This window comes from Dendrobates tinctorius, unplaced genomic scaffold (assembly GCF_039654945.1).
Source record: "Dendrobates tinctorius isolate UK_male_01 unplaced genomic scaffold, ASM3965494v1 ptg000518l, whole genome shotgun sequence".
Lineage (NCBI taxonomy): Eukaryota > Metazoa > Chordata > Amphibia > Anura > Dendrobatidae > Dendrobates > Dendrobates tinctorius.
Genome location: NW_027362177.1, coordinates 407543 through 435516, shown reverse-complemented (window position 1 = coordinate 435516; position 27974 = coordinate 407543). Strand labels below are relative to the sequence as shown.

The 27974-nt window shown below is 45.9% G+C and overlaps 1 protein-coding gene across 20 annotated transcripts in view; it reads left to right on the top strand.

Annotated features, from left to right (window-relative positions):
* The first annotated feature begins 367 nt into the window (after window positions 1–367).
* The window catches only part of LOC141078221 (protocadherin Fat 4-like), a 294498-nt gene continuing 266891 nt past the window's right edge, over window positions 368–27974 (top strand). For all 20 annotated transcript variants that reach the window (XM_073565038.1, XM_073565030.1, XM_073565031.1 and 17 more), the window contains exons 1-4: window positions 368–572; window positions 4462–4601; window positions 23180–23239; window positions 24635–24712. In XM_073565038.1, the coding sequence (XP_073421139.1) occupies window positions 509–572; window positions 4462–4601; window positions 23180–23239; window positions 24635–24712 (342 nt within the window). In that variant the 5' untranslated portion in view covers window positions 368–508. The remainder of the gene's footprint in view (window positions 573–4461; window positions 4602–23179; window positions 23240–24634; window positions 24713–27974) is intronic.

Here is a 27974-nt window from a genome sequence, read left to right as displayed (position 1 = left end):
TTTCCACCATAATTTGAAAAATAAATCTTGCCAAATCAGACAAAGTGATTTTCGGGATTTGTTTTCTCATTTTGACTCTCATAGTTGTGGTCTACCTATGATGTAAATTACAGGCCTCTCTCATCTTTTTAAGTGGGAGAACTTGAACAATTGGTGGCTGACTAAATACTTTTTTTCCCCACTGTACATGGCTGCAAATGTAAATTTTATTTTTGTTATTCAGAAAGCCTATTATGACTTCAGACATCATGATTTGAGGTACAATTCAATATTTGCAAGTGTGATCCATTATATTTACTGAAGACATTGCCAAAGGCATTTGTCAGTCAGCTGAACTCATCGGATTTAGAAAGTCATGATAGAGAAGTATGGAGGCTACAGACGAGTCTGACAGAACAACATGAGCGCGGGTTCCTGTTATGCATTGGGATTACTGGCAACAATCAGTTGTCTTGTAATAATCCTCAGAGAACAGATTCTTTATTAGGCTCATTATTGACTCATCGAGATGCCGAGACAATTAGTAAACTATCTACTTTTACATTTTGCTATTTTGCACCTTTGTGTTCAAGGTAAGTTGTTTGAAGTCTTGTAGTAAAAAGTTGTATGATAGATTCTTTCATTTTGTATCCTCTGAGGCTATGATCACACTTTGCATTTTTGCTGCGTTTTTTTCTGCAGGAAAAACTGCTCTCTTGGCAGTAAAGAAACTGCTTACAAAAAGCAGTTTTGCTGCATTTTTCAGGATCCCAAACCAGCTTTGTTTCCACCTCAGAAGCATGAACAGAGGTCACTAATACAAGACATATGTGAAACCATAAAACCATTTTTGGAAAATGTAACAGTGGTGGGAGGTGAATTGGTCAGGAATAGTTTACCCAAGACATGGACAGAGCATTGAGCTTGTAGGACACTGTTTACTTTCATACCATTGTCGGTCAATGTTTACTTTGTACACATCACTAATTTAATTTAACTATATCAATCCTATTAAATTGTAGGAATCATAAACTGCCATTCTCAATTGCCATGAACATCAAGACATTATGGTTTAAACTTAGGAATAATTACAAAAATAAATGGGTTTCACATACTGCTCTATCTGCTTTTTTTCCACTAAAAACGCATCAAAACCTGATAACTGCGCTTTTTTCTGTGTTTTTGCAGTATCCATTGCTTTCTATGGGTGAAAAAACACTGAAAGAAGTGAGATGCTGCATTTTGCAAAACCAAGGTATTGCACAAAATACTGAGGACAAAAAAACAAGCTGTGTGCATTAGATTTCTGAAATCTCATATTTTGCTGGTACTGTAAAATGCAGCTGAAAATTTGCATTAAAAAAGCAACGTGAGAACATAGCTTTAGAGGATCATTCTGTACTTATTTATACACTGGTGAAATTAATGTTACTTTATTCCCATTCATACAATTTGCAAATTAGATACATTAAAGTCACTTGACTTAGTCCACAGTTAGATGGCCGAATAAATTGGAGTGGACTGACCGGCGGCTCTCCCAACCAGTGTGACAGCTGTCTAGATACATGCAGCTCTCATGTTCGGGTCAAGAGAGCCGCCAGCCAGTCCTTGCACTTTGTTCTGATCTTGCTCCGATTTACACAACTGTATGATTGCTCCCTTCCTATGTATTTGAACTAAGTGAAAGTTTTCCTGGAGTGCACGTGCTGAAGGTTTTAACTTTTTCTATGATGGAAAGAGATAACTGTATTTACAAAGTAGATATAATTCATAAACCTACAGTTGTGCTCAAAAGTTTACATAGCCCTGCAGAATTTTTGCTTTCTTGGCCTTTTTTCATAGAATATGAATAATAACACCAAAACTTTTTCCTCACTCATGGTTTGTGGTTGGGTGAAGCCGTTTATTGTCAAACTACTGTGTTTTCTCTTTTTAAATCATAATGACAGCCCAAAACATCCAAATGACTCCGTTCAAAAGTTCACATACCCTGGTGATTTTCGCCTGATACCATGCACAAAAATTGACACAAATGGGTTTGAATGGCTACTAAAGGTAACATCATCACCTGTTTGCTTGTAATCAGTGTGTGTGCATAAAAGCTGAGTGAGTTTCTGGGATCCAGACAGACTCTTGCATCTTTCATCTAGCCACTTACGTTTCTGGATTGTGAGTCATGGGGAAAGCAAAAGAATTGTCAATGGATCTACGGGAAAAGGGATACGAAAAGATATCCAAGGAATTGATAATGTCAGTCAGCAGCGTTCAAACTGTGATTAACAAATGGAAAATCAGGAGCGCTGTAAAAACAAAACCATGGTCAGGTAGACCAACAAAAATTTCATCCACAACTGCCAGGAAAATTGTTCGGGATGCAAAGAAAAACCCACAAGTAACATCAGCTGACATACTGGACTCTCTGAAAACTAGCGGCGTGGCTGTTTCAAGATACACAATAAGGAAGCACTTGAAGAAAAATGGGCTGCATGGTCGAGTGGCCAGAAGAAAGCCATCACTGTGCAAATGCCACAAAGTATCTCGTCTACAATACGCAAAACAGCACAGAGACAGCCACAAAAACTTCTGGAACAAGGTAATTTGGAGTGATGAGACCAAAATTGAACTTTTTGGCCACAACCATAAATGATACATTTGGAGAGAGGTCAACAAGAACTATGATGAAAGGAACACCATTCCTACTGTAAAGCACAGAGGTGGATTGCTGATGTTTTGGGGATGTGTGAAGTACAAAGCACAGGAAACTTGGTCAAAGTTGAAGGAAAGATGAATTCAGCACGTTGTCAGCAAATACTGCTGCGCATGGGACGTACTTGTACATTCCAACATGACAAAGATCCAAAACACAAAGCCAAGTCGACCTGTCATTGGCTACAGCAGAACAAATTAAAGGTTCTGGAGTGGCCATCTCAGTCTCCTGACCTTCAGTATCATTGAGCAACTCTGGGGAGATCTCAAGCACGCAGTTCATCCTAGACAGCCCAGGAATTTACAGGAACTGGAGTTTTTTTGCCAAGAAGAGTGGGCAGCTTTACCATCTGAGAAAGTAAAGAACCTCATCCATAACTACCACAAAAGACTTCCAGCTGTCATTAATGTTAGAGGGGGCAATACACGGTATTAAGAAATGGGTTATGTGAACTTTTGATCAGGGTCATTTGGATGTTTTGGGTTGTCATTATGATTTAAAAAGAGAAAACAGTAGTTTGACAATAAATGGCTTCACCCAACCACTAAACATAAGTGGAGAAAAAGTTTTTGTGCTATCATTCATATTCTCTGAGAAAAGGCCAAGAAAGCAAAAAATCTGCCGGGGTATGTAAACTTTTGAGCACAACTGTAAGTGCCCACGATCAGGTATAGAATAAACCTGCACAGCAAGTGAGTTTACGCAGCGGTAAATAGAAGCACAGAGGGCATGGGATTTCTATAAATTCCTTTCACTGCACTTGTAATGTGGAATGCAGAGTTTTAGACTCGGTGCAAATGCGCTTCATCCAAAACGCTGCTATTCCTGATCGTGGGCACCCAGCCTGATAGATATTAGAAGTGATGGGGCAGTTTAACTAATCCTCTGCAAATCTTAGAAAGTGCAAATCTATTCTAGGCAGTCTTTATATACACCAAGGGTACCATATTTAGGAGAAAAGCCAGTAGCACCGTTCCAGTAATTTGGTGCACAAGGAAAGGACCGCTGTCCAAGTATATCTTCACCGTGAAGCCCCATCATAGGCAGGAGTGGCGACAGTCCAAATCATGAAATTTTTCAGTTTTTATTTGATCTGACAATTTAATAAGCAGATATAGTCCAATGTTCTGTTCTGTGCAATGGTCTTTATTAAGGACATCTGTTAGACAAACATAAGGGGTATCAATTACGTCAGCAGATAAAAAAGGAAGGATATAGGAAGGATTGAAAAATAACCTGATTCATTAAAGCTTTAACAACAAAATTCTGCTGTAAAAGCTTTGATCAGTTCCAAAATGTAGGCGCAGCTCTGACTTGTGTCTAAATTTTGCGATCAGTTTCTCACAGCTCCTACAAAATGGGTGGAGCTGGGGAGGGACAGGAGCATGGCAGCATTCATGATGGGAAGTTGCATTCCCTATGCCAGAAATCTCACTCCAGTCCTGACTGGAGTGAGATTTCTGGCGTAGTGCATGGAGGCTTAATTTCTGTGTTATATTTGTTATCTTGTAATGTTCAGACTTCATTTTGGATATACTTGTTTTCCATCTTTATGAACTTTTGTCTAGCTTTATAGCACCTTTTGCTTAGCTTACTTCATGCCACTTTGCATTGTCAACCACAACCCATTTTCAGTCTCAGCCATGCACTTTGTTAAAAAAAAAGGCTAAAAAATGTCTACAAAATATAATAAGTAGGTCTAAAACTCGATGCAACTGTATGATTAAAATGTGTGAAATTTAAATAACTGGTGATGTGAAAACTTTATTGAATAGGTGGTGGTAAGCCATTATCACGCTCATCTCTATATTCCACTCTTCATCTACAAGGAAATCACACAACAAAGGAGTTGAGGGACGTGGAAGTCAAATATGATGCAACTACATCCACAATACCATTGACTGCTTATAATGTGGTAACCACTATATGTTACTGTAGACTTTACTTAAGAATAAAGCTGGCCGCACACAAGGGAGAGTTTGCTCAACATTGTTGGCTCCCTCCTTATCCAATAGCTGTAGTGCTTACGAAGCTGCATCGGGAACCCGGATACCTGGAGCGCTCCCAATGATCTGCTGTTAGGCGCCGCAGCTGTATGTCTCGCGGCCGTTTCACTGTCACAACACAAGCATGGGAGAGCCCAACAAACAGGCTCTCCATGCATGTATTGTGCCTGTCACACATCCGTGGACACATGCAGCTGCGGCAGCGAACAGCTGATTATCGAAGAACTCCAGGTATCCGGGTTCACGATGCAGCTTCTTCAGTAAGCACTATAGCTTGCTGAATACAGAGGGAGCCAAAGATATTCACTCATCTCTACTCCCGAATCCCCCATGCTCATGAACGCTTGATTTGACTCAGCAGTTATGTATTCTTCACAGGTGGAGAGGAGAAAGCCACTGCCAGACTTTTTTGGCAGTGCCATATTCCCTCTGAAAACAAAAATTCCAAAATCCGAAGCTTTTTTCCCCTGACATCATCTGTTGATTATCTCAGGAGGACCTGTTAAAATAAGCAGGTTTTGGTTAACTTTTAACTCCTGTGTATGGGGGCCTTAAGACTGCCCAAATATGACTGTCAGCTGTACAATGTCTGAGGAATGGCACGCCATCACCCAAGATAGTCTAACTGGAAAGTTTTTTGTTTGGGATTTTGTAGACACTTTATTGATATGCCACTATAATAGTAGTTGTTCCAGGATTTGTAAAACTTTGTTAAAGAATAGGGAATTAGGGAATGATCAAAAAATTAGGAAATAAGAGTTACATAACCCTTGTATTCTCCCCCACTACACTGCATCCACCTGTTGGTTCCTGCCTATATCGAAAGTGATGACATCATGTCCATCAATCACCTGACCCCTGGAGTCAATTACTGTTCTAAACTTTGATGTTTTCATGTAGTCTGAAGACAGTGATTGTTTGCGGAAGATATTTGATGGATAAAACATCACTTGCGGTAGCGGCTGGGATCGCAGGAGTGTCAGTGCTGTAAAAGCAATGCTTACTGTTTTTTGCCTATTTTTGCAAAATTTTACAACATCACAGAAAATGACTAAAAGAAACCTTTCCATGAAAATGTTTTTGTAAAATGAATCTGTATATCTGCATGTAAGGTAGTGTGTGCGTTAATATACTAGCCTACCTCCGTCTTTTCTGATATTTAGTGCTCTTCTGAGTGACGTTATTGCTCTGCAACCACTCGCAAAAATGACTTTTACAATGCAAGTCTATGGAGCTTCAGAATGAGACACCATACACTTACATTGTAAAAGAGACTTCAGGCTCACAAACAGAGCATAGGGTGAGCGGGGCAGTCGCAATTGCAGTGATGTCAATGAGAAGAGGAGCAGAACAGTGCTGGTTCTCAGAGAAGATGGTGCTAGGTGAGTATGTAAACACACTCGCTACCATACTTGCACATATCCACAAATTTATGGAAAAAAAATTTGTTGGAGTGTTTTTTTAAAGCAATGTTATCTTTATGTGCACATTGCTTTGAATAGATGATAAACTTGTGGGGGCGAGTAACCCTTTAAATTAATCATGAGCCAACGTACTCAGATAAGGTGTTTTCAGAGCATGCTCGAGTGCTAACAGTGTCTTCGGCATGCTCAAATAATATGTTCTAGTCCCTGCAGATGCATGTCTCGCGGCTGTTCGACAGCCACAAGATATGCGGGGATTGCCTAACAAACAGGAAATCCATGCAACTGTTTTGGCTGTCTAACAGCTGCAAGACATGTCAAGGAGGAGGAAAAAAAACAAAAGGTCACAAAGGATGATAGGACAAAAGTTATGAAAAATAAAACATTATTTTTATTGCGACATAATTAAGAATGCTCATAAAAAGAGAAAGAGGAGCACTCAGGTGAATATAATAAAAGACATATTTTTATTGAAAGTTCAATTTTGGGGGGGAGGTCCGGTCTTGGTCAGATGGGTGTTGTGGTCTGGCGCCTCCCATCTAACGGTGACGTCCTCTTCTTTGCTGCCTGTAGTGGCTCCTGTGCAGGCGCACTGCTCTGCCCTGTTGAGGGCAGAGCAGAATACTGCAGTGCGCAGGCGCCGGACCTTTGCTGCCACGACAAGCAGCAAAGAAGTGGACATCACCGTTAGGAGATGTGAGGCGCCAGACCAGACCGCGACACCCATCGGACCAAAACGGACCCGGACTGCCCCTGGATGAGTATAATCTAACTCATTTTTCTTATCTTTTAGGTTACATCGGGAGCTTATCTACAGCATTACAGAATGCTGTAGATAAGCCCCTGATGGCGGTGCTGGCAGCTGATATTCGAAAAATGGGATGACAGATTCCCTTTAACGTGTTTCATATCCGAATGGTCTGCCATTTATCCCTATGAGCAAGTATATGTATATCCAATACTATATCTACTATCTGGTACTACATTTTAACATATACTATTGCTTTGTTCAGTGTGTATTTCTTTTCTCAGCTGCAAGACATACAGCCGCGGGACTTGAACATATTATTCGAGCACCCCAAAGTCATTCAGTTAACACCCGAACATGCTCTGATAACACCTTATCCCAGCACCTTCACTCTTCACTATTTAAAATTTAAAATGTGTCTGTCAACCAAATTCACAAAATAAACTCTATTCATTGTGAAAGAGTACTTACCGTATCATTTCATTTTTACTGTCTAATATGTCCATCAGACTGGTAGAGGTCCGGGTCCAGAAGTGCTAAGCTTTTGCCTGACTTTTTATTGAGCCTGTGCACCGCTCTGTGGCTATGTTCAGACAGAAGCTCAACAGTTCAGCCTGCTGAGCTTTCAATGTTATTATTATTATACATTTATATAGCGCCATTTATTCCATGGCGCTTTACATGTGAAAAGGGGAAATATAGACAAGTACAATAAACATGAGCAATACAAGACACACATAAGTACACAAGGAGAGAGGACCCTGCCTGCGAGGGCTCACAGTCAACAGGGATGGGTGAGGATACACTAGGAGAGGATAGAGCTGGTTTTGCAGTGGTTCAGTAGACCGATGATCATTACAGGCTGTAGGATTGTCAGAACAGGTGGGTCTTCAGGTTCTTCTTGAAGGTTTCCGTTGTTGGTGAGTCTGATGTGTTGTGGCAGAGAGTTCCAGAGTATGGGGGAAGCACGGAAGAAGTCTTGTATGCGGTTGTGGGAATAAGAGATGAGGGGGGAGTAGAGAAGGATATCTTGAGAGGATCGAAGGTTGCATGCGGGTGTAGGAGGGAGGGCCCCCGCAGAGTGTCCAGGCCGGAACCAAGGGGACCGCCATCTAGGTTCCTAAGCGAGCTGTGCCCAGGGGGCAGAGAGAGTGGGTGGACCACGGAGACTGACAGGACAGCAGGGGGAGGAGTCAATATAAAAGGGGCAGGGGGCGCGCAGGGGAGTGAGTCAGCAGAACGGCAGAGATGGAGCAGGAAACTGGGAGGGCCAGAACGACAAGCAGCGACCAGAGAGGAGGCCAGCAGCAGAAGGGAGACTTACGGTGGCCTGCAGGGAAAAGGCGCCGAGCTGACCAACAGGAAGTTGCCGCTATCCTCCAGCCCGAGGTTACGGCCTGCCCGCTACCTCCCGATGCCGCTATCCTCCAGCCCGTTGCGGCCTGCCCGCATCGCCCGCTATCGCCCGCGGCCATTACCGCTCCACTCCAGTCCGCAGCTGCGGCTTATCCGTTACTGCCCGCAGCCGCCACCACCCCACTGCAATCCGCAGTTGGGGCCTGCCCCTCGCCATCAGTGAAACCCTCTGCACTGCCCCAGGCCATGCATGCAGCCTACCAACTGCCGCTTCACGTAACTGCGGCTCACCCCTGCCCGGGGGCTATGGTCTCCTTCATCCCGCTAACAGGTGGAACCCGCTGCCCTTACAGGGGGTTGCTCCAGCAAAGGACTTGCCTAGGGCCTGTTGTGCCCCCACCTCGCCTGGGCATCGGAATGCCCGAAGACTACGCCAGATCCTCAGCGGCTGGGCCCAGCGGCTACGACGCCGCAGCACCATCATCCGGGACACCAAGGGACATCTGGACAGATAAGTGACTCAATAGAGCTAAGGACCCATAGTCGGCCATACCGCGGCCCTATAGTGACCGGCCTTCGCCGGGGTAGTCGTGTTCCCATTTTTAGTGTTTGTTTGTGCTGAGTCCCTGTGTGGACGACTGCTGTTATTTTGTTTGGTTGCTTAGGATAGCCCTAGCGGCTTCCAATTATAAAAGTTACTATCTAAAGCACAAAATAGTCTTGCGTCTCGTCACTGCATCCCGCGTACCTGCTATTACCACATTTGGCGTAGTCAGCACGATGCAGTCTCCGAGTGCGGACAATAGCGCCCCAGACCAGGACAGGGCCGTAAATTCAACAGATAATGAGGGCCCCCAGTCCAGCATTTCGCTGGGGGCTATGCTAAGCAACCTGCCTAGGTTTTCCGGCTCCAATACCATGCTATGGAGCTGGACAGAGCGAATGCGAGGGCTCTTCCACCCAATGACTCCTGACCTGGAGACCGAGGTAGCTCTCATGGCATTGGACGGGGCGGCTCAGAATTCAGTAATGTTGAGGCCTCCTGGACACCGCAACACCTTTGGTAGAGTTTTGCAGATTTTGGAGCAGACCCATGGGGACCCGACCAACGTGGGAGAGATGAGGACCTGGTTGTTTAGTCGGATGCAGGGGGAGGGGGAGACTAATACCCAGTATATGAATGCTCTCCAAGAGTTATACACGGCCTTCGAACGGAAGGACGGCATAGGGGTAGGACCTATCGACATTACCCTACGCGACCTGTTGGTGACTGGACTGCAAGACCTGTTCATAAAGCAGGCGTTACGGGAGCAGGTCAGAGTGAACCCACATATGGAATTTTCATAGGTGGGAAGTCAGGCACGCGCTCGAGAGCAGGAGCAGGGAATGGCGGTCCCCGTGGGGAAGGTCCGGAGTGTGGAGGCCTCCGTGAACGCTGTCGAGGAGCCCCGATGGATAGAAGAGATGAAACAAGAGTTGAAGAACATCATGGGTGAGTTGGCCGAAGTGAAAAGAAGGACCGAGTCCAGGACTGGATTGCCTAGTTTCAATCCCGGGCCCTGGGGGCCTCGCCCTACCCGAGGTGGTCGGTCATCGCAGCCTCGCTGCTATCAGTGCGGGGAGCAGGCCACTTTGCCCAAGAGTGTCCGCGGCGTGGGAGGTACCCACCCCGACGGCCATTAAACTAGAAGGCTCCGGGCTGGGGGGACGCCGCTCGGTGCCAGCAACCACAATCAGGAGTGGTGGAAGTCCCGAAGATTTGGTCGCAAAGTGTCCGGTGGTATGGGCAGAAGTCAAGGGCCGTGCTGTCCGGTGCCTAGTGGACACGGGGTTGCAAGTAACAACCATGCCTGCAACTTATTTCCGGCAGCATTTCCCCGAGGCAGTGAAACCCCAGTGGGGATCCATGATCAGACTGGTAGCCGCCAATCAACTAGTGGTCCCTGTTGCTGGAGTAGTGTGGGTGCAGGTGACACTGTGTGGTAAATCCCTCAGCCGCCGAGGAGTGGTCCTGACTCAAGGGGAAACCAATAAGCAGCATCCAGTCATTCTGGGCATGAACATACTGCGGGAGTTCGGCAATCTGCTCCTCAATGACCCCACACACAAGACCCTGAAGCAGTGGGGTTCCCACATGGCCCAAGGACAGGTATTCCAGCAGTTGGTGGGGGAAGCGCGAGTCCTCCAGGACTGCCAGGAGGGCGAGGCCCTGGGCAAAGTCATCGCACCAGCGGCTCCCCTGCTGTGTGGCGCCCCTGAGGCTCAGTCGCTACAGAGGTACTGCACCTTCGCCTAAGGTGTAGTGCCCCACCACCTAGGTAAGTTGAGAACTCCTTTCCACACTCCATCACTCGCATCCCACACAACAGGGTAGTTCTGCACAACCACGGTGAGGTGTCTCTCTCCTCCTAGACATTAGGAGTGCCTTGGTGGTTCCCTGCATGGAACACTGGGTGTGCTGGGAGGTGGGTGGAGTGGAGATCCATATAAAAGGTTGGGAAGGTTTAGAATTACAGGTCAGTCTGGACAGTCAGTCAGGAGAGTCTGAGGACGGGTCCGAGAGGAAGGAGTGCTGCAGCTGCCTCAGTGATCTGAGCCAGCTGGCACGGGAGACAGAAGGAGAAAGACGTAGCACTGCAACCTAAGCTTCCCTAGGAAAGAGGAGTAGAGAGAACAGACAGGAGTTGTGGGTCGGAAGAGGTACCCTGCCTATAGGTTCTCAGCGCAAGGCCGGGGCCCGGTCCCCGAGGTTGTATGGACGCTTATGGTTCTGCAGCAGACACCGGTGGAGTAGGAGGCTGTAAATGCACTACTCCCATCTAAGACTTGGGGCACAACAGCAACTGAATAGAGAGCCAGGACTCCGTAGAAGGGAGTCCCGGAGAGAGGCTACAGCTGTCTGCCATACAAGTAGAGTTGTTAGGAACATCTGACAGGAGGAACTCCAGAGTACTACGTACTGGAGCTCTTCACACCTTAAGGCGCAATAGAGGAGTCGTTCAGGAGAGGCACATATTGGCGGAGTGTTGGAGAGGAGAATCCTGACTTGCCTGGGAGGTTGATTGAGTCTCTGCCCCGGAGGACACGGCACGGAGGCAGGCACCAGTGTGTACCACGGACTGTGAGTAAAGCTTTGGAACTGCAAGCCCTGGTGTCTTCCATTCATTTGTGCGCTAACACCGTCAGCACCGTTACGTCTGGGTACCAGCATTCCTCACACCGACTGCGCCTATTCTCATCTATTGCAATTACACTGCCCTGGGGTTACAGCTTCACCTGTGGGGAGCTACACCATCTATGCTGCAACACACCATCAGCCCCAGAGGATCTGCATGCAGCGTTGGCTTAACATCTTGCTTGACAAACACCACAGATAGCGTCACGAACTATCACATAAACTATATCAGAAACCACCATTGATTTGGGTGCCCAGGGCCACGGACTGGGTCACCGCTGCTGTGACACCTTTCCCCCTGACACCGGCCCAGTACCGAGTACCCCACAGCCCTGGGAGGGCGACCCACTTGTGCTGCTCCCTGGGCAAACAGGGGTGGCCCTGCCAATCCGAGCCTCAATACCATTGGAGGGCATAGAGATGCAGGTGGAGCCATGCTACTCGGAGCGCTTGCCTCCGGGCATACTGGTGTCCCGCTCCCTGACCACAGTGCAGAGGGGGACCGTCCTGGTGCGCTGTGTCAACCTTGAAGACCAAGACATCGTCCTGAGGCCTCGGGCCAAAATGGCCAAGCTGGTAAGGCCTTTGGAAGAAGTGCTGCCGGCCCCTGCAGTCCAATTAAGAGTGCAACCCGAGGACCCTTGGGCAGTGACTATTCGGACTCTGCAGGCTGCCGAGACCTCAACCCAAGAGAAGGGACGAAACATCCTGGAACAAATGCGGGCCGAGCTCTCCGGCCTGACTTCAGCCCAACTTTCCCAGGTAAAAACACTACTCGGACAGTACCACAAGGTATTTGCCAGTCATGAGGATGATTTTGGATGTACCACCGCCATCACCCATGGAGTCCCCACGGCAGGAGCGGCCCCCATCCGCAAACGTTATTGGCAAATTCCTCCACAGCTCTACCAGGAGGTGAAAACTTTACTGGCTCAAATGCTACGAACGGGGGTCATCCGAGAAAGCAAAAGCCCCTGGGCGGCTCCCATCGTGTTGGTCCACAAAAAAGATGGCACCCTACGGTTTTGTGTGGATTATCGAAAACTGAATGTCTGTACTATCAAAGACTCGTACCCACTACCCCGCATAGAAGAATCCTTGTCCACCCTGGGGAACGCGACTTACTTCTCGACTTTAGACCTGGCTAGTGGGTACTGGCAGGTGCCCATTTTGGAAGAAGACAGGGCTAAGACGGCGTTCATCCTTCCCATGGGACTGTTTGAGTTCAATCGGATGCCGTTCGGGCTGGCCAACGCCCCAGGGACCTTTCAGCGGTTGATGGAGCGGTGTCTGGGGGATCTCAATTTCGAGGCCACGTTGATATACCTAGACAATATTATCATCTATGCTGCAACGTTTGAGGACCACCTGAGGCGGTTGGGGCAGGTACTCGGCCGGCTGCAAAAGTACGGGTTGAAGGTAAAACCCCAGAAATGCCACCTATTTCGCACCCAGATCGAATATTTGGGGCATATCGTCTTGGCGGAGGGCGTAAGACTGTCCCTGGAAAAGGTTGCTGCCATCCAGGGATGGCCTACCCCTGAAACGATAAAGGACGTGCGGGCCTTCCTGGGGTTGGCCGGATACTACCGTCATTTCGTAAAGAATTTTGCACGTCGAGCCCGAGCCCTGCACGACCTGCTGAAAGGGGCTCCCGCCGAGGCAAATGTGCGGAAAATCCAGTGGCAACAACCGCAAGAAGAGGCCTTCCAAGACCTTAAGGCGGTGCTCTCAGGTGCCCTTTTGTTAGCTTATGCAGATTTCTTGCAACCATTCATCCTACACACTGACCAGGGGAAGAGTCTTGAGGAGATCATTTGCATATTCCCAGTGCCTTCTGGGATAAGTGAAGAGTCTCCGCGAGCTCAACGATCACTGGGTTTTGGCCGATGCAGCTGAAAAGAGGAAATAGGAAAACCAGGGGAAGAGTCTTGAGGAGATCATTTGCATATTCCCAGTGCCTTCTGGGATAAGTGAAGAGTCTCCGCGAGCTCAACGATCACTGGGTTTTGGCCATTGCAGCTGAAAAGAGGAAATCGGAAAACCAGGGGAAGAGTCTTGAGGAGATCATTTGCATATTCCCAGTGCCTTCTGGGATAAGTGAAGAGTCTCCGCGAGCTCAACGATCACTGGGTTTTGGCCGTTGCAGCTGAAAAGAGGAAATCGGAAAAACCGCGCGCCGATAATTTTGGCTCATCTTTTATCGTTTTTAGAAATCTCAAGATGGAAGAGGCCAGGAGCCATTTGGTGAGCTGCATTCCTTGCTACATGTTCACAGATTTACCAGTGGAAAAGCCAAACTTCACATGCCACAAATGCAAGCTTGTGTCCCTGTTGGAGGAAAAGTTGCAAAATCTCGAAGAGAGGTTAGCTACGTTGAAGATCATTAAGGAAGGTGAAGAGTTCTTGGACAGAGCAGAATTATCTCTTCATGTTACAGAAAGAGAAGAAATTCGAAGTGCACCTGAAGAAACAGAGGAATGGAGACATGTGACCCAGAGAAGCAGGAGGATCAGGAGGCAGTCAGCAACCATACTGCTCAGAAACCAGTACCAGGCTCTCACGCAGGAAAACGATGAAGAAATGCATCAGGATAAGACTTTGCCAACAAACAGCAACCTTGTACGCCTTCAGAGTCCTCCTGGATGGAGAAAGAAAAATGTTGTGAAGAAGAAACGGAGAGTGGTGGTCATGGGGGATTCCCTGTTGAGAGGAACAGAGGCCGCTATCTGCAGACCGGATATAACTTCAAGAGAAATGTGTTGTCTTCCAGGTGCAAAAATTAAAGATGTGTCTGACAGGATATCAGGACTCTTCAGACCTACAGATGACTACCCATTCCTGCTACTACATGTGGGGACAAATGACACCGCAAGAAACGACCTGGAAACCATCGGCAGAGACTTTGAAGACTTAGGCAAGAAAGTGAAAGAACTGGGAGCGCAGGTGGTCTTCTCTTCCATCCTCCCAGTGGATGGCCATGGAACAAGGAGGTGGAATAAGATTCTGCAGGTGAACAACTGGCTACGTCGATGGTGCCATCAGCAACGATTTGGATTTCTGGATCACGGAGTGAACTACTTATACGATGGACTGCTTGCTAGAGATGGGGTGCACCTTACGAAGACTGGAAAGCATGTATTTGGAAGTCGCCTTGCTACACTTGTAAGGCGAGCTTTAAACTAGAACAACATGGGAAGGGAAGCAAAAGACCAGAAAAAGCCATACACCTGACAAATGCTATTGAGAACTCTGCTATTAGAAGTGGAAAGGAAGAACAAAGACGAAAGAATCTAATTAATAAAAATATTGGAGAAAGAGAAACCAATCACAAACTAAAATGTTTCTATACTAATGCACAAAGCATGGCCAACAAACAAGGAGAATTGGAACTACTAACACAGGAAAAGAAATATGATGTCATTGGAATCACTGAAACTTGGTGGGACAATACACATGATTGGAATACAAGACTAGAAGGATACAACTTATTTGCAAGAAACAGACTTGATAAACGAGGAGGGGGTGTCGCATTGTATGTTAGAAACGCATATATCTGCACAGAGATTGAAGCTTCAGAGACAGGGAGTTCTGTGGAAACTGTTTGGGTAAGAATACAAGGACAGAACAATGGAAAGGACACCATTGTAGGCATTTACTACAGGCCGCCTGTGCAAGCTGAAGATATGGATGAACTCTTTATGCATCAAATGGCCAAGTTCTCCAAAAAATATGACATAGTTGTCATGGGAGATTTCAACTATCCAGACATTTGTTGGGAATCTCTCTCAGGCAAAACTAACAGGTCAAGGAAATTCTTATCCTCTCTTGCTGACAACTTTATCTTCCAAAAGGTAAGGGAGAAAACAAGGGGAACTGCTACCTTGGATCTAATCCTTATAAACAGGGAGGAAATGGTTGAGGAGGTAAAAGTGGCTGGGACCCTAGGAGGTAGCGACCATGCTATTTTAGAATTTTGGATAACTAGAGGCGGAAGACCTGTGAAGACTCAGACGTCAAGGTTAAATTTCAGAAAGGCAGATTTTAAGGGATTCAGAAAGAGAATTGGAGGGATCCAATGGCTGGATATCCTTAAAGACAAAAATGTCCAGGAAGGATGGGAAATCTTGAAAAATGAAATTCTCAAAGCACAGTTGTTAACAATTCCGAAAAGAGGGAAGAATAGGAAGCATTTAAGGAAACCAGGATGGATGAACACAGAACTTAAGCACATGCTAAAAAGGAAGAAAAAAATGTTTATAAAATGGAAAGAGGGAGGCATATCTAAAGAAGAATATAATGCTGTCTGCAGAACCTGCAGGGCACAAATCAGATTAGCTAAAGCTGAAAATGAATTGAGGCTTGCAAGAGATGTCAAAAGCAATAATAAAGGATTTTGGGGATATGTCAAAAGTAAAAGAAAAGTCAAAGATGCTATAGGATTTTAAAAGGATGAAAATGATGAAATGGTAAGACAGGATGTTGAGAAGGCTGAGCTTCTAAATTCCTATTTTGCATCTGTTTTCTCTCAGAAAGGAAATGTAACATCAACTGTTATTCACTGTCCTATTAAGGGAATAGAAGAATCCAGGATATCTATAAACAGAAAGATAGTGAGGAAACACTTAGCTAACCTAAATGAATTCAAGTCTCCAGGTCCAGATGAATTACACCCCAGAGTACTGAAGGAGATAGCAGAAGAAATTTTTGAACCCCTCTCCATAATCTTTGAAAATTCTTGGAGAACAGGAGAAGTGCCAGAAGACTGGAGAAGAGCAAATGTTGTTCCTATCTTCAAAAAGGGGAAGAAGGTGGACCCAGGCAACTATAGGCCGGTGAGTCTGACTTCTATACCAGGAAAGATCTTTGAACAAATTATTAAACATCATGTATGTCAATACCTGGATAAGAATGAAGTGATTAAACAGAGTCAGCATGGGTTTGTAACTAATAAGTCATGTCAGACTAACATAATTTCCTTCTATGACGGTATCACTGATTGGGTGGATCAAGGAAATGCTGTAGATATAGTATATCTTGACTTCAGCAAAGCATTTGACAAAGTCTCTCATACAATCCTTATTGAAAAAATGACTAAGTATGGAATGGACAAGGCAACTGTTAGGTGGATTCATAACTGGCTTAGTGATCGGACCCAAAGAGTGGTCGTAAATGGCTGCACATCCAGTTGGAAGAATGTCTCAAGTGGGGTACCACAGGGCTCTGTCCTGGGCCCTGTATTGTTCAACATCTTTATCAACGATTTAGATGAAGGAATTGAGGGTAAACTGATTAAATTTGCTGATGACACAAAGCTAGGAGGGATAGCTAATACTAGAGAAGAGAGAGAGAGGATTCAAAAAGATTTAAATAAACTGGAGAAGTGGGCAGCAACTAACAGAATGGTTTTTAACAGGGAGAAATGCAAAGTACTACATCTGGGCAATAAAAATGAAAAAAGCATATATAGAATGGGAGGAATAGGGCTAAGTGACAGCACATGTGAAAAAGACTTGGGTATACTAATAGATCACAGACTGAATATCAGTCAACAGTGTGATGCAGCAGCAAAAAAGGCAAATGCAATTCTAGGATGTATTAACAGAAGCATACAGTCTAGATCACGTGAAGTCATTATTTCCCTCTACTCCTCTTTGGTCAGACCTCATCTGGAATACTGTGTCCAGTTTTGGGCACCACATTTTAAAAAAGACATCAACAAACTGGAGCAAGTTCAGAAAAGAGCGACCAGAATGGTGACCGGTCTGCAAGCCCTGTCTTATGAGGAAAGGTTGCAGGATTTGGGAATGTTTAGTTTGCAAAAGAGAAGACTGAGAGGAGACTTAATAGTTGTCTACAAATATCTAAAGGGCTGTCACATTGTAGAAGGATCAACTTTATTCTCATTTGCACAAGGAAAGACTAGAAGCAATGGGATGAAACTGAATGGGAGGAGACACAGATTAGATATTAGAAAAAACTTTTTGACAGTTAGAGTGATCAATGAGTGGAACAGGCTGCCATGAAAAGTGGTGAGTTCTCCTTCAATGGAAGTCTTCAAACAGAGGCTGGACAGACATCTGACTGGGATGATTTAGCGAATCCTGCTTTGAGCAGGGGGTTGGACCAGATGGCCCAGGATGTCCCTTCCAACTCTACGATTCTATGGTTCTATGACGGGAGCCTCCACGGGCTAGGGGTTGTACTGTCACAAGTTAAAGACGGCCGGGAGAGAGTGATCGCTTATGGACGCCGACCACTTCATGACTCCGAGCGCAACCCTGACAATTACAGCTCCTTTAAGCTCGAGCTCCTTGCAGTAAGTGTGGGCCATGACGGAGCAGTTCGCAGAGTACCTGGCGGGCTCCAAAGTGATAGTGCGGATTGACAACAATCCACTGGCCCATTTGGAGAATGCTAAACTAGGGGCTCTGGAACAGAGGTGGGTGGCCCGGATGGCCAAATTCAACAATAAGATCATCTATAAAAGAGGAGCCGAAAATGTACACGCTGACGCCCTCTCCAGGATCCGACATACAACCCCAGGGAAAAGTCGAGGCGACGAACTGGAAGGGGAAGAGACACCGTTCGCCCTCACCGCTGCCGCGCTCACGGCTGCCACCCAGGAAATGTCCCCCTCGGAACCCCTAAGGGGTATGCTGGAGCAATCCCGTGATAGATGGATCCAACAGCAGGAAGAAGATGAAGAAATTGGGCTCCTACGACGATGGGTAGCAGCCGGTAAACTACCCAATGACTCTCAAAGACAGACTTTGACTCAAGATATGTTGCTGATGTTACGACAATGGGAGAGACTGGTCATCAGAAGGGGACTATTGCATCGTAAAACAATATCACAGGCAATGTCTACGGCAACTTGGCAGGTAGTTGTGCCCAGAGTCCAACTCAACGAACTGGCCCGAGAAGTCCACGAAAAAGGGGCCCACTTCGGGGCTCAAAAGACCTTGCAATGGTTGCAGCAGCTGTGGACGAGACTTGCCGGGCCTGCCGCCTATGCGAGTTAGCCAAACCTCCCGCACAGCGAGCCCCAGTGCAAACAATAGTGACATCAGCGCCCCTCGAACTTTTGACCGTGGATTACTTGACTATTGGTCCCGCATTCCAGGGGTACGAATACTGCCTCTTCATGGTGGACCATTCCACTAAGCTCACTGTGGTCACTCCCACCCAAGACCAAACCACGGAGTCGGCCGCCTCCGCAATTTGTAGAAGCTTTATACAAGTGTACGGCTGCCCTCGATGAATACATTCTGACCAAGGAGCATGCTTCCTGGGAAAAGTTATGGAGGAGCTACATCGTCTCTACGGTATCGACAAATCCCGGACCACGCCATACCACCCGCAGGGAAACGGGGCCTGCGAATGATTTAATCGGACATTAATTCAAATGCTGCCTACCTTGGAGAGTGACAGGAAGGCACGCTGGCCCGAATATGTCCCTGAACCAGTATGGATCTATAACAACCGGATGCACCGAGTTACTGGCTATACCCCCTACTCCCTGCTATTCGGGCGAGATGGCAAAGGGATCACGGAGGTAGAATTGAACCCAGAGGAGCCCCAGCCCTGGATTGGAGTATCATCGTGGGTACGAAATCACCGACATCGGCTGCAAACCCTCCACCGAATTGTTCATACAAAACTCCAGGACTTAGAGCACCCAGAAAGGAATCTGCCTCCACCCCCCAACCTCCAAACTGGAGACCAGGTACTCGTACTAGACCAGCGCCCCCAGAATAAATTAGAACCACGCTGGGAAGAAAGTCCCTACGGAGTCTTGCGCCGCATAAGCCCCAATGGACCTGTATATGAAATACGACCCGAGAAAGATGGAACACATCCCACTCGCACTGTGCACCATAATATGTTACGCTTTTGTACTTCCGCAGACCCTGTGCAACCTGAGCCTACCCCCCAGGTCCCTGAACCACTGCCAGTGGCCTGGGACCTGGACGACGAGGAAGACTTCCCAACGATACCCGCGGGCCCTCCACTCAATGACAACTCAACTGGCCCAACTAGCCTGCCCGAATCGACTAGCCTGCTACCGTCCACCACCCCGGAAGACTCCACCGCAGTCGAACTTAGACGCTCCGAGCGGTCAACAGCTGGCAAACCCCCTGAACGGTACGAACAGGACCAGTTCATATGGCAACAAAAACTGGCATCTACACAGGCCAATCCGAGCCTACTAAGGCCCTCGCCCGAGGACTGGCGAGCATACAGGATGGGGGAGTGTAGGAGAGAGGGCCCCCGCAGAGTGTCTGGGCCAGAACCAAGGGGACCGCCATCTAGGTTCCTAAGGGAGCTGTGCCCAGGGGGCAGAGTGAGTGGGTGGACCGCGGAGACTGACAGGACAGCAGGGGGAGGAGCCAATATATAAGAGGCAGGGAGCGCGCAGGGGAGTGAGTCAGCAGAACGGCAGAGACGGAGCAGGAGACTGTGGGAGGGCCAGAATGACAAGCAGCAACCAGAGAGGAGGCCAGCAGCAGAAGGGAGACTTACGGTGGCCTGCAGGGAGAAGGCGCCGAGCTGACCAATAGGAGGCTGCCGCTATCCTCCAGCCAGGGGTTGCGGCCTGCCCACTGCCGCCCGCGGCCGCTGCCACTATCCTCCAGCCCGTTGCGGCCTGCCCGCTATCGCCTGCGGCCATTGCCGCTCCCCCTGCGGTTGCAGCCTGCCCGCTGTCGCCCGGGGACATTAACGCTCCACTCCAGTCCGCGGCTGCGGCTTATAGGTTACCGCCCGCAGCCACCACAACCCCGCTGCAGTCCGCAGTTGGGGCCTGCCCCTCGCCATCAGTGAAACCCTCTGCACAGCCCCAGGCCATGCACGCGGCCTACCAACCGCCGCTCCACGTAACTGCGGCTCACTCCTGCCCGGGGCCTGCGGCCTCCTTCATCCCGCTAACAGGCGGAACCCCACTGCCCTTACAGGGGGTTGCTCCAGCAAAGGACTCACCTAGGGCCTGTTGTGCCCCCACCTCGCCTGGGCGTCGGAATGCCCAAAGACTACGCCAGATCCTCAGCGGCTGGGCCCAGCGGCTGCGACACCGCAGCACCATCACCTGGGATGCCGAGGGATGTCTGGATGGATAAGTGACTCAATAGAGCTAATGACCCATAGTCGGCCATACCGCGGCCCTATAGTGACCGGCCTTCGCCGGGGTAGTCGTGTTTTCATTTTTAGTGTTTGTTTGTGCTGAGTCCCGGCGTGGACGACTGCTGTTATTTTGTTTGGTTGCTTAGGATAGCCCTAGCGGCTTCTACTTATAAAAGTTACTATCTAAAGCACAAAATAGTCTCACGTCTCATCACTGCATCCCGTGTACCTGCTATTACCACATGGGTAGGTACTGGGAGACCATGTGACAGATGTATGGAGGAGACAGGTTGTGGATGGCTTTGTATGTCATGGTTAGGGTTTTGAACTGGAGCCTCTGGACAATAGGAAGCCAGTGAAAGACCTGGCATAGGGGAGAGGCTGGGGAATAACGGGGAGAAAGGTGGATTAGTCGGGCAGCAAAGTGTAAGATGGACTGGAGTGGTGCCAAAGTGCTGGAGGGGAGGCCAGAGACTAGGAGGTTGCAGTAGTCGAGGTGGGAGATGATAAGGGCATGCAATAGTGTTTTTGTGGTTGCATGGTTGAGGAATGCACGGATCCGGGAAATATTTTTGAGTTTGAGGCGGCAGGAGGAGGCAAGGGCTTGGATATGTGGTTTGAAAGAGAGGGCACCCCAAGGCACCGAGCATGCGGGACTGGGTAAAGTAAGCAGCCATTGACATTGATGGCTAGGTGTGGTGGAGAGGTAGAGTGAGATGGGGGAGAGATGATAAATTCTGTTTTGTCCATGTTCAGTTTGAGAAAGCGAGCAGAAAAGAAGGCTGAAATAGCAGACAGACATTGTGGTATTTTGGTCAGTGAGGAGGTGAGGTCAGGTCCAGATAGGTAGATCTGCGTGTCATCGGCATAGAGGTGATAATGCAAGCCGTGGGATTCTATGAGCTGTCACAAGCAGAAGGTGTACAGTAGATGGAAAATAGTAGGGCTCCTAGGACTGAGCCTTGAGGAACACCGACAGACAGGGGGCGAGGTGAGGAGGTGGTGTGTGAGAGGGAGATACTAAATGTTCAGTCTGTTAGGTATGATGAGATCCAGGCTAGGGCCAAGTCTGTGATGCCAAGAGATGAGAGAATCTGTAGCAGGAGGGAATGGTCCACGGTGTCGAAGGCAGAAGACAGGTCCAGGAGAAGGAGGGCAGAGTAGTGTCACTTGCTCTTGGAGTTTAGTAGGTCGTTAGTGACTTTAGTTAGGGCAGTTTCAGTTGAGTGAAGCGGTTGGAAGCCAGAGTGTTTGTTTTTTTACAATCAATGCCAGTACTTTGATCATCACCGATCTGATGCATGCATTAGGTCGTACCGATCATTTAAAAAAATTGAAATGATAGTAACTCTTTAAAGGGAACCTGTCACATTATTCTTGCTGCCCATACTGTAAGCAGTACAAGTCGGAGACAGTCTCCATCATTATAAACATGGTAACTCTGCTGCATTTCAGAGGAAAATGTAATTGAAAAATAGCGTGGGACGAGATGACTAGGATGACGGGTCAAGGAAGCAGGTCCTCCCGGAATCAATGCCCTGAACAGACAGACTGACTGGTCTCTCCCTACTTGTTTGTACATGGAGAGACGTGTCAATCTACTTGACTGGATGGTGAGAAGCTGCCAGGGACATACTTATGTTACCGGTCACCTCGTTTCCACCTTACGTTTTCAACTCTGCTGCAGCATTTCAGAGTAAAACAAGTATAATGAAGGTGCCATGTATTGGATTCATGTTGCCTTGGCTCTTGGTTGTTCATGGCTCTTGATTCAGGCCACATGATTTATGTGACTGGATCCCTTTAAATATTGAGGCTGATAGCCTTACTTTGAAAATTCATGTCAAAATGGTTGTTCCATAAGATAGGGAATAAATTGCTGGCTTCTGGAGGTCTGACTGCTGATATCATCAGTGATTCAGAAAACAGGGCTATTGAATTCAAGAACCCAGCTTTGCAGAACAGCATCTTGAATGGGGCATGGCTCTCAAGATTCCTCCTCCATTCTTTGTCTACAAGACTGAGTTAGCACTATTAGTCGTTGTCATCAGTTCCGTTGACACTGAGTGCAGCACTCTGCAAGCTCAAACTCCATTCAAACTCCTCCTTACTGGGATCTTGCAGTGAAGAGGAACATCCTATTGGTTGTAGTGGTAGAGACACCAATAATCAGACATTTATTACTTATCGTGTATATAGGTGATAAATTTAAAGTGTTGTAATATGTAGTTAATGAGAACCTGTCATCATGTAAGAGTAGCCAGTTTTTGCTGTAGTTTTATTACTTCTGCTCTCCTGAGTAATCCAGTTTTTGTTTTGTTAAAATCCAGAGATATGGGCTTTTTTGCTTAATGCTAATTTTAATGGTCTCTAAAAGGGGTGTGGCATGCAGATTATCTGGGGCGGGTCTTTAGGTTGTGCTGCATAATTACCCTGTAAGCCACGCCCCTTAGTAAAACTATAAAAATAAGTACTAATTAAAAAGGCCCACATCCCTGGAACCGTACGGACGATTTAAAAAAGAAAACCAACGGAATACTCAGGGGAGCAGCAGTAATAAAGTAACAGCAAAACCTGGCCACTTTTAATATGGCGATATAGCCTCTTTATTATTGAAAATATGTGCAAAATGTAACCTCATTTTATTTTTTTGCTGTCAAGGACAAAGGTGACTATGGACCAGTGTTTGTTCAGGACAGCTACAGAACCTCCATTCTAGAGGTATGCTATAGATTTTTTTTCATGAAATACAGTAGTTTGTGTATTCACTTATTTTTATCAGGTTTTTTTAGCCATATAACAATTTTCTTTTAAGATGGGTGTCTTAGGGTGCTTTCACACTGCATTTACTCCTACGTTCAATGGCCATGTTGGGGCTTCAGTCCAAACTACTTCAAAACCAGATTCTGCCATATGCGCCGGCGGGGCCATTGAATATAATGGTGCAAACGGAGTCACTGTGTGTTCTGTTATCCATCATTTTCGGCCTTATGCACCTACTGGAGGTGGCAGCTAGAACTAGTAGACTGCATCTACAAAACTCACAAAAGTTATACCTTATTCAAAAGTGAATCTTTATTAAATAATCTTTGAAAACCCATCAGACATAGGTATATCATAATATTAAGATACCAATGAGTATAGACAAATATTCCTTTATCTGAGCTAACTGGTCTACCCATATAGATATGAGTGTAAGGTGATAGAGACAATCAAAGATAGAGGTAGACAGATATTAATCGAAAACAGGTCTCTCCCAAATAATGATAGTACAATGCCTAACACAGGAATGCTCTGTTCTTGTCCTTTGTATCTATCCCTACCTACTCGCTGAGGTTGCCACCCTACATATGCAAGCGGTTCACCTCTCAATGTAGACTCGCACTTATATGCCCTAGTAGACCCTATAGTCTCTGGTCTCGGGTCATAGACGCCGGGAAAAATACCGGCGCATGCGCAGTAGCGATTATATGCTTTGCCCACAGTTGGGCAAAGCATACTGCGCAAGGGCAAGCGGCCTTATGAATGCACAGCCGCTGACATACTACGCACGTGAACGCAAGACTTACTATAACAAAATATGCAGAATAAGCCATGCCCGTCGGACTGGACCGCGGCGATTTCCATAAATCTGAAGAGTGATAAAAAAGGTATTTATGCATCAAAGGTGCGGGGACAGGGGGGAAAAAAGTACGACTACAATACTTACGTAACACACAATTGAATGATATCATTACATGATATCTCAAAAAAGGGGTGACAGATTCCCTTTAAGCCCTGACTGGGGCCATATAAGAGAAAATCCAGTGTGACCACATCCTACAAACTGAACCCCCTTATATTGTAAATTGAAGTCTGTCTTCTAAACACCTCTTGCTAGTCCGGCTTCAGAATACTCCAGCAGTTACTGCCTATTAAATCTGCAACCGACCATGTAACTGAATTGTGTCTGGTCATCTCCATTTATACTCCTTTTTCCTCCCTCCACGCTCCCCGCAACCCCCCCCCCAAAAAAAAAATAAATAAATAAAATTTGAGACATGAGGTAACTTACAAGCTTGTGAATACCCCTTTAAGGAAGGGGTAAGTAATGTTAGTTATGTGTTTCCTTCTCAGACTTGTGAAGTAAATACTACAATACTACAAGTAGAAGCCAAAGATAAAGATGCAACTCTCATTAGGTACAGTCTGTCGGTAAGTCTTTCATTGGCACCATATCGATAATAGTTTTTTCTGTAATCATTTTTATGGATATCTCTTTCAGATAATCATCTTGAACTTCCAAAAATTAGAAGGCCATTGTGTATTTTTACACTGATCCCCACCTATATCGCTTATTAATTAGATATATACTGTAAACATATGATTGACGGTAATTCAACCAATGAAACCCCCCACACACCCTGATCTTCTAATAAAATTATTTATTATCATATGTCCATGAGTAGCAAAAGTAAGTGAACCTTTGCTTTCAGTATCTGGTGTGACGCTCTTGTGCAGCAATAACTGCATCTACCTGTTAATTATTGATTAGTCCTGAACATTGGCTTAACCCCTTAACGACCAGGGATATTTCAGTTTTTGAATTTGTTTTATGCTCCCCTTCTTCCCAGAGTCATACATTTTTTTTTCTTAATTTTCCAGACCATATGGTCATGTGAGTACTTGTTTTTTTGCAGGACAAGTTGTACTTTTGAACGACACCATTGGTTTTAACATACTGTATTGTGTACTGGAAAATGGAAAAAAAAAATTCCAAGTGTGGTGAAATTGGAAAACTTGTAAAAAAAAAATGGCGCCATATTCTGAGACCTGTAGTGCCTCCATTTTTCATGATCTGGGGCTGGGTGAGGGATTAATTTTTGCACGCCGAGCTGACATTTGTATTGATACCATTTTGGTGCAGATACAGTCTTTTGATCGCTTGTTGCATTTTATTGCAATGTAGCAGTGACCAAATAAAACGTAATTCTGGCATGTTTAATTTTTTTCTTGTTGCACCGTTTCAATCGGGTTAATTCTTTTTTTTATATTGATAGATCAGGCGATTCTGAACGCAGTAATACCAAATATGTATATATTTTTTTTATTAAATTGTTTTTACTTTTTTCAATAGTCTCTATTGGAGACTAGACACTGCAGTACTCTGATCTCTTCTGCTACACACAGGTGATGATCAGATCGCCTGTATGTAGCAGAAATGCTCACTTGCTATGAGTGTCAACCACGGGATGGCGCTCATCGCAATCTGGCAATGACAACAATAGAGGTCTGCGGCAGACCTCTGGTTGTCATGCCGACCCAACGTTGACCTGCGATCATGTGATGGGGTCACCAATGGGCTGCATTAGCAACGTACTACTGTTAAGCATGCGTTAACAGCCGCTGTCAGAGATTGACAGTGGCATTTAACTATTTCACAGTCGCGGGTGAATTGCGATTCCACCGGCTGTTGCGGGCACATATCAGCCGTATGGATCAGCTGTCATGTGCCTGGAAAGGTGCAGGCTCAATGCCACAGCCTAACAGGGGGAGTCTGACATGGGCGTATCATTACGCCCAATGTTGGTAAGGGGTTAGAGGAATTTTAACCCATTCCTCTCTACAAAACAGGTATTACTCTGTTATGTTGGAGTTATTTGCTTCAGTGCCTTCCACAAACATTTTATAGGATTAAGGTCAGGACTTTGACTTTGCCAATCCAAAATGTTAACGGTATTCTTCTTTAAAGGGAATCTGTCACCCTTTTTTTGAGATATCATATAATGATATCATTCAATTGTGTGTCACATAAGGATTCTCTTAGTACTTATGCTTCCCCCTGACCCCGCACCTTTCATGCATATATACCTTGTTTATATTGGTTCAGATGTATGTAAACTGCCGCTGTCCGGTCCGCTGGGCGGGGCTTATTCAACTGCTCCCCCCTCCCTGTCTTGCTCTACGCATTTCTTCTTGTGTAGAGCGAGACAGGGAGGGGGGGAGCAGGTGAATAAGCCCCGCCCATCGGACCGGACAGCGGCAGTTTACATACATCTGAACCGATATAAAAAAGGTATTTATGCATGAAAGGTGCGGGGTCAGGGGGAAGCAAAAGTACTAAGAGAATCCTTATGTGACACACAATTGAATGATATACTTGACAATGAATGGGAAAAGACAACCAAGCCATCAGGAAAAGAACCATTTTATAGTAATGAAAAAACCTGAGGCTACGAAAGGATTCTTTCAATATACGCTGTTTTTTATTTGTAGATAGCAGTCACACAATGACCCAACGTTTCGGCCGTACTGGCCTTTTTCAAGGGTATCTTATCTAAATAAAATATAGACATCAAATTACAATTACTGAAGTGTTTAAGAAAAATTAATAAATTCCTGACTGATATTTACTAAGTGCAAAAATATAATAATAATAATAATATTATGACATACAATTAGAATGATGAAATTATATACGGACATGGTGTACATCATTGGAAACAGGTAGCATAAAGAAAAAGAACTTTTTCATTTTTCATATCACAAATAACTACAACCTAAGGCAGTTTCTGGTATCACGATCATGTGGTATATAGGATAATAAGGAACAATTGTACCTGTGTGGCTATACTTTGAAAGTTCAAGTTTCTAAAGGAAAATAGAAAAGAAGGGAGTTTTTTGTAAAAAAGAAATGCAATCCTAAAAAAGGCATCATATCTGTAACACCACCAGAAGTCAGTCCCAAGGTGTAACGAACCTGAAAGTGAGGCATGCGGAAGAATAGGACAGCGCCGCAGTCAGATGAGCGAGTGAATGAGACACCGACAAGTGAATCTATTTATGCCATTTTAATGAAAAAATACACTACAGCTGGGTAGAATGAGTAGCGCTGGGTGGCGCTTGCGCAGACCGTCAACCAGGACGGAAGTGGGGCATAAAACCGGAAGTGAGGCATATTGGAAAAAAGAAAGGAAAAAGAATATAACGCCAAAATTAACCATGCATGGCGCAATCATATGCGCAAGAAGTATATAAGTATCACCGGGATATTTAAATCCCTAAAAACAGTGTAATTAATAAGACTTCAAAACCGAAGGTCATATTGAAATTGCGCATGCGCCGTCCTACCATGCGGACGGAAGTGGGGCATATTAAACTGGAATGATACCTCAAGAAAAGGGTGACAGATTCCCTTTAACCATTCTTTTGTAGAATGGCTAGTGTGCTCTGTACTCTGAGTCATTGACTTGCTGCATGACCCACGCTCTCTTGAGATTTAACTCATATACCATATACCTGTGTCCTTACATTTTCCATTAGAATTTCCTGGTATAATTCAGAATTCTCTATTCCTTCAATAATGGCAACCCATTCAGACCCAGATACAGCAATACAGGCCCAAACTATGACTACCACCACTGTGTTTCACAGAAGGTATGAGGTTTTCTGCTTTAATTATTTTTTTCTCTTTTTT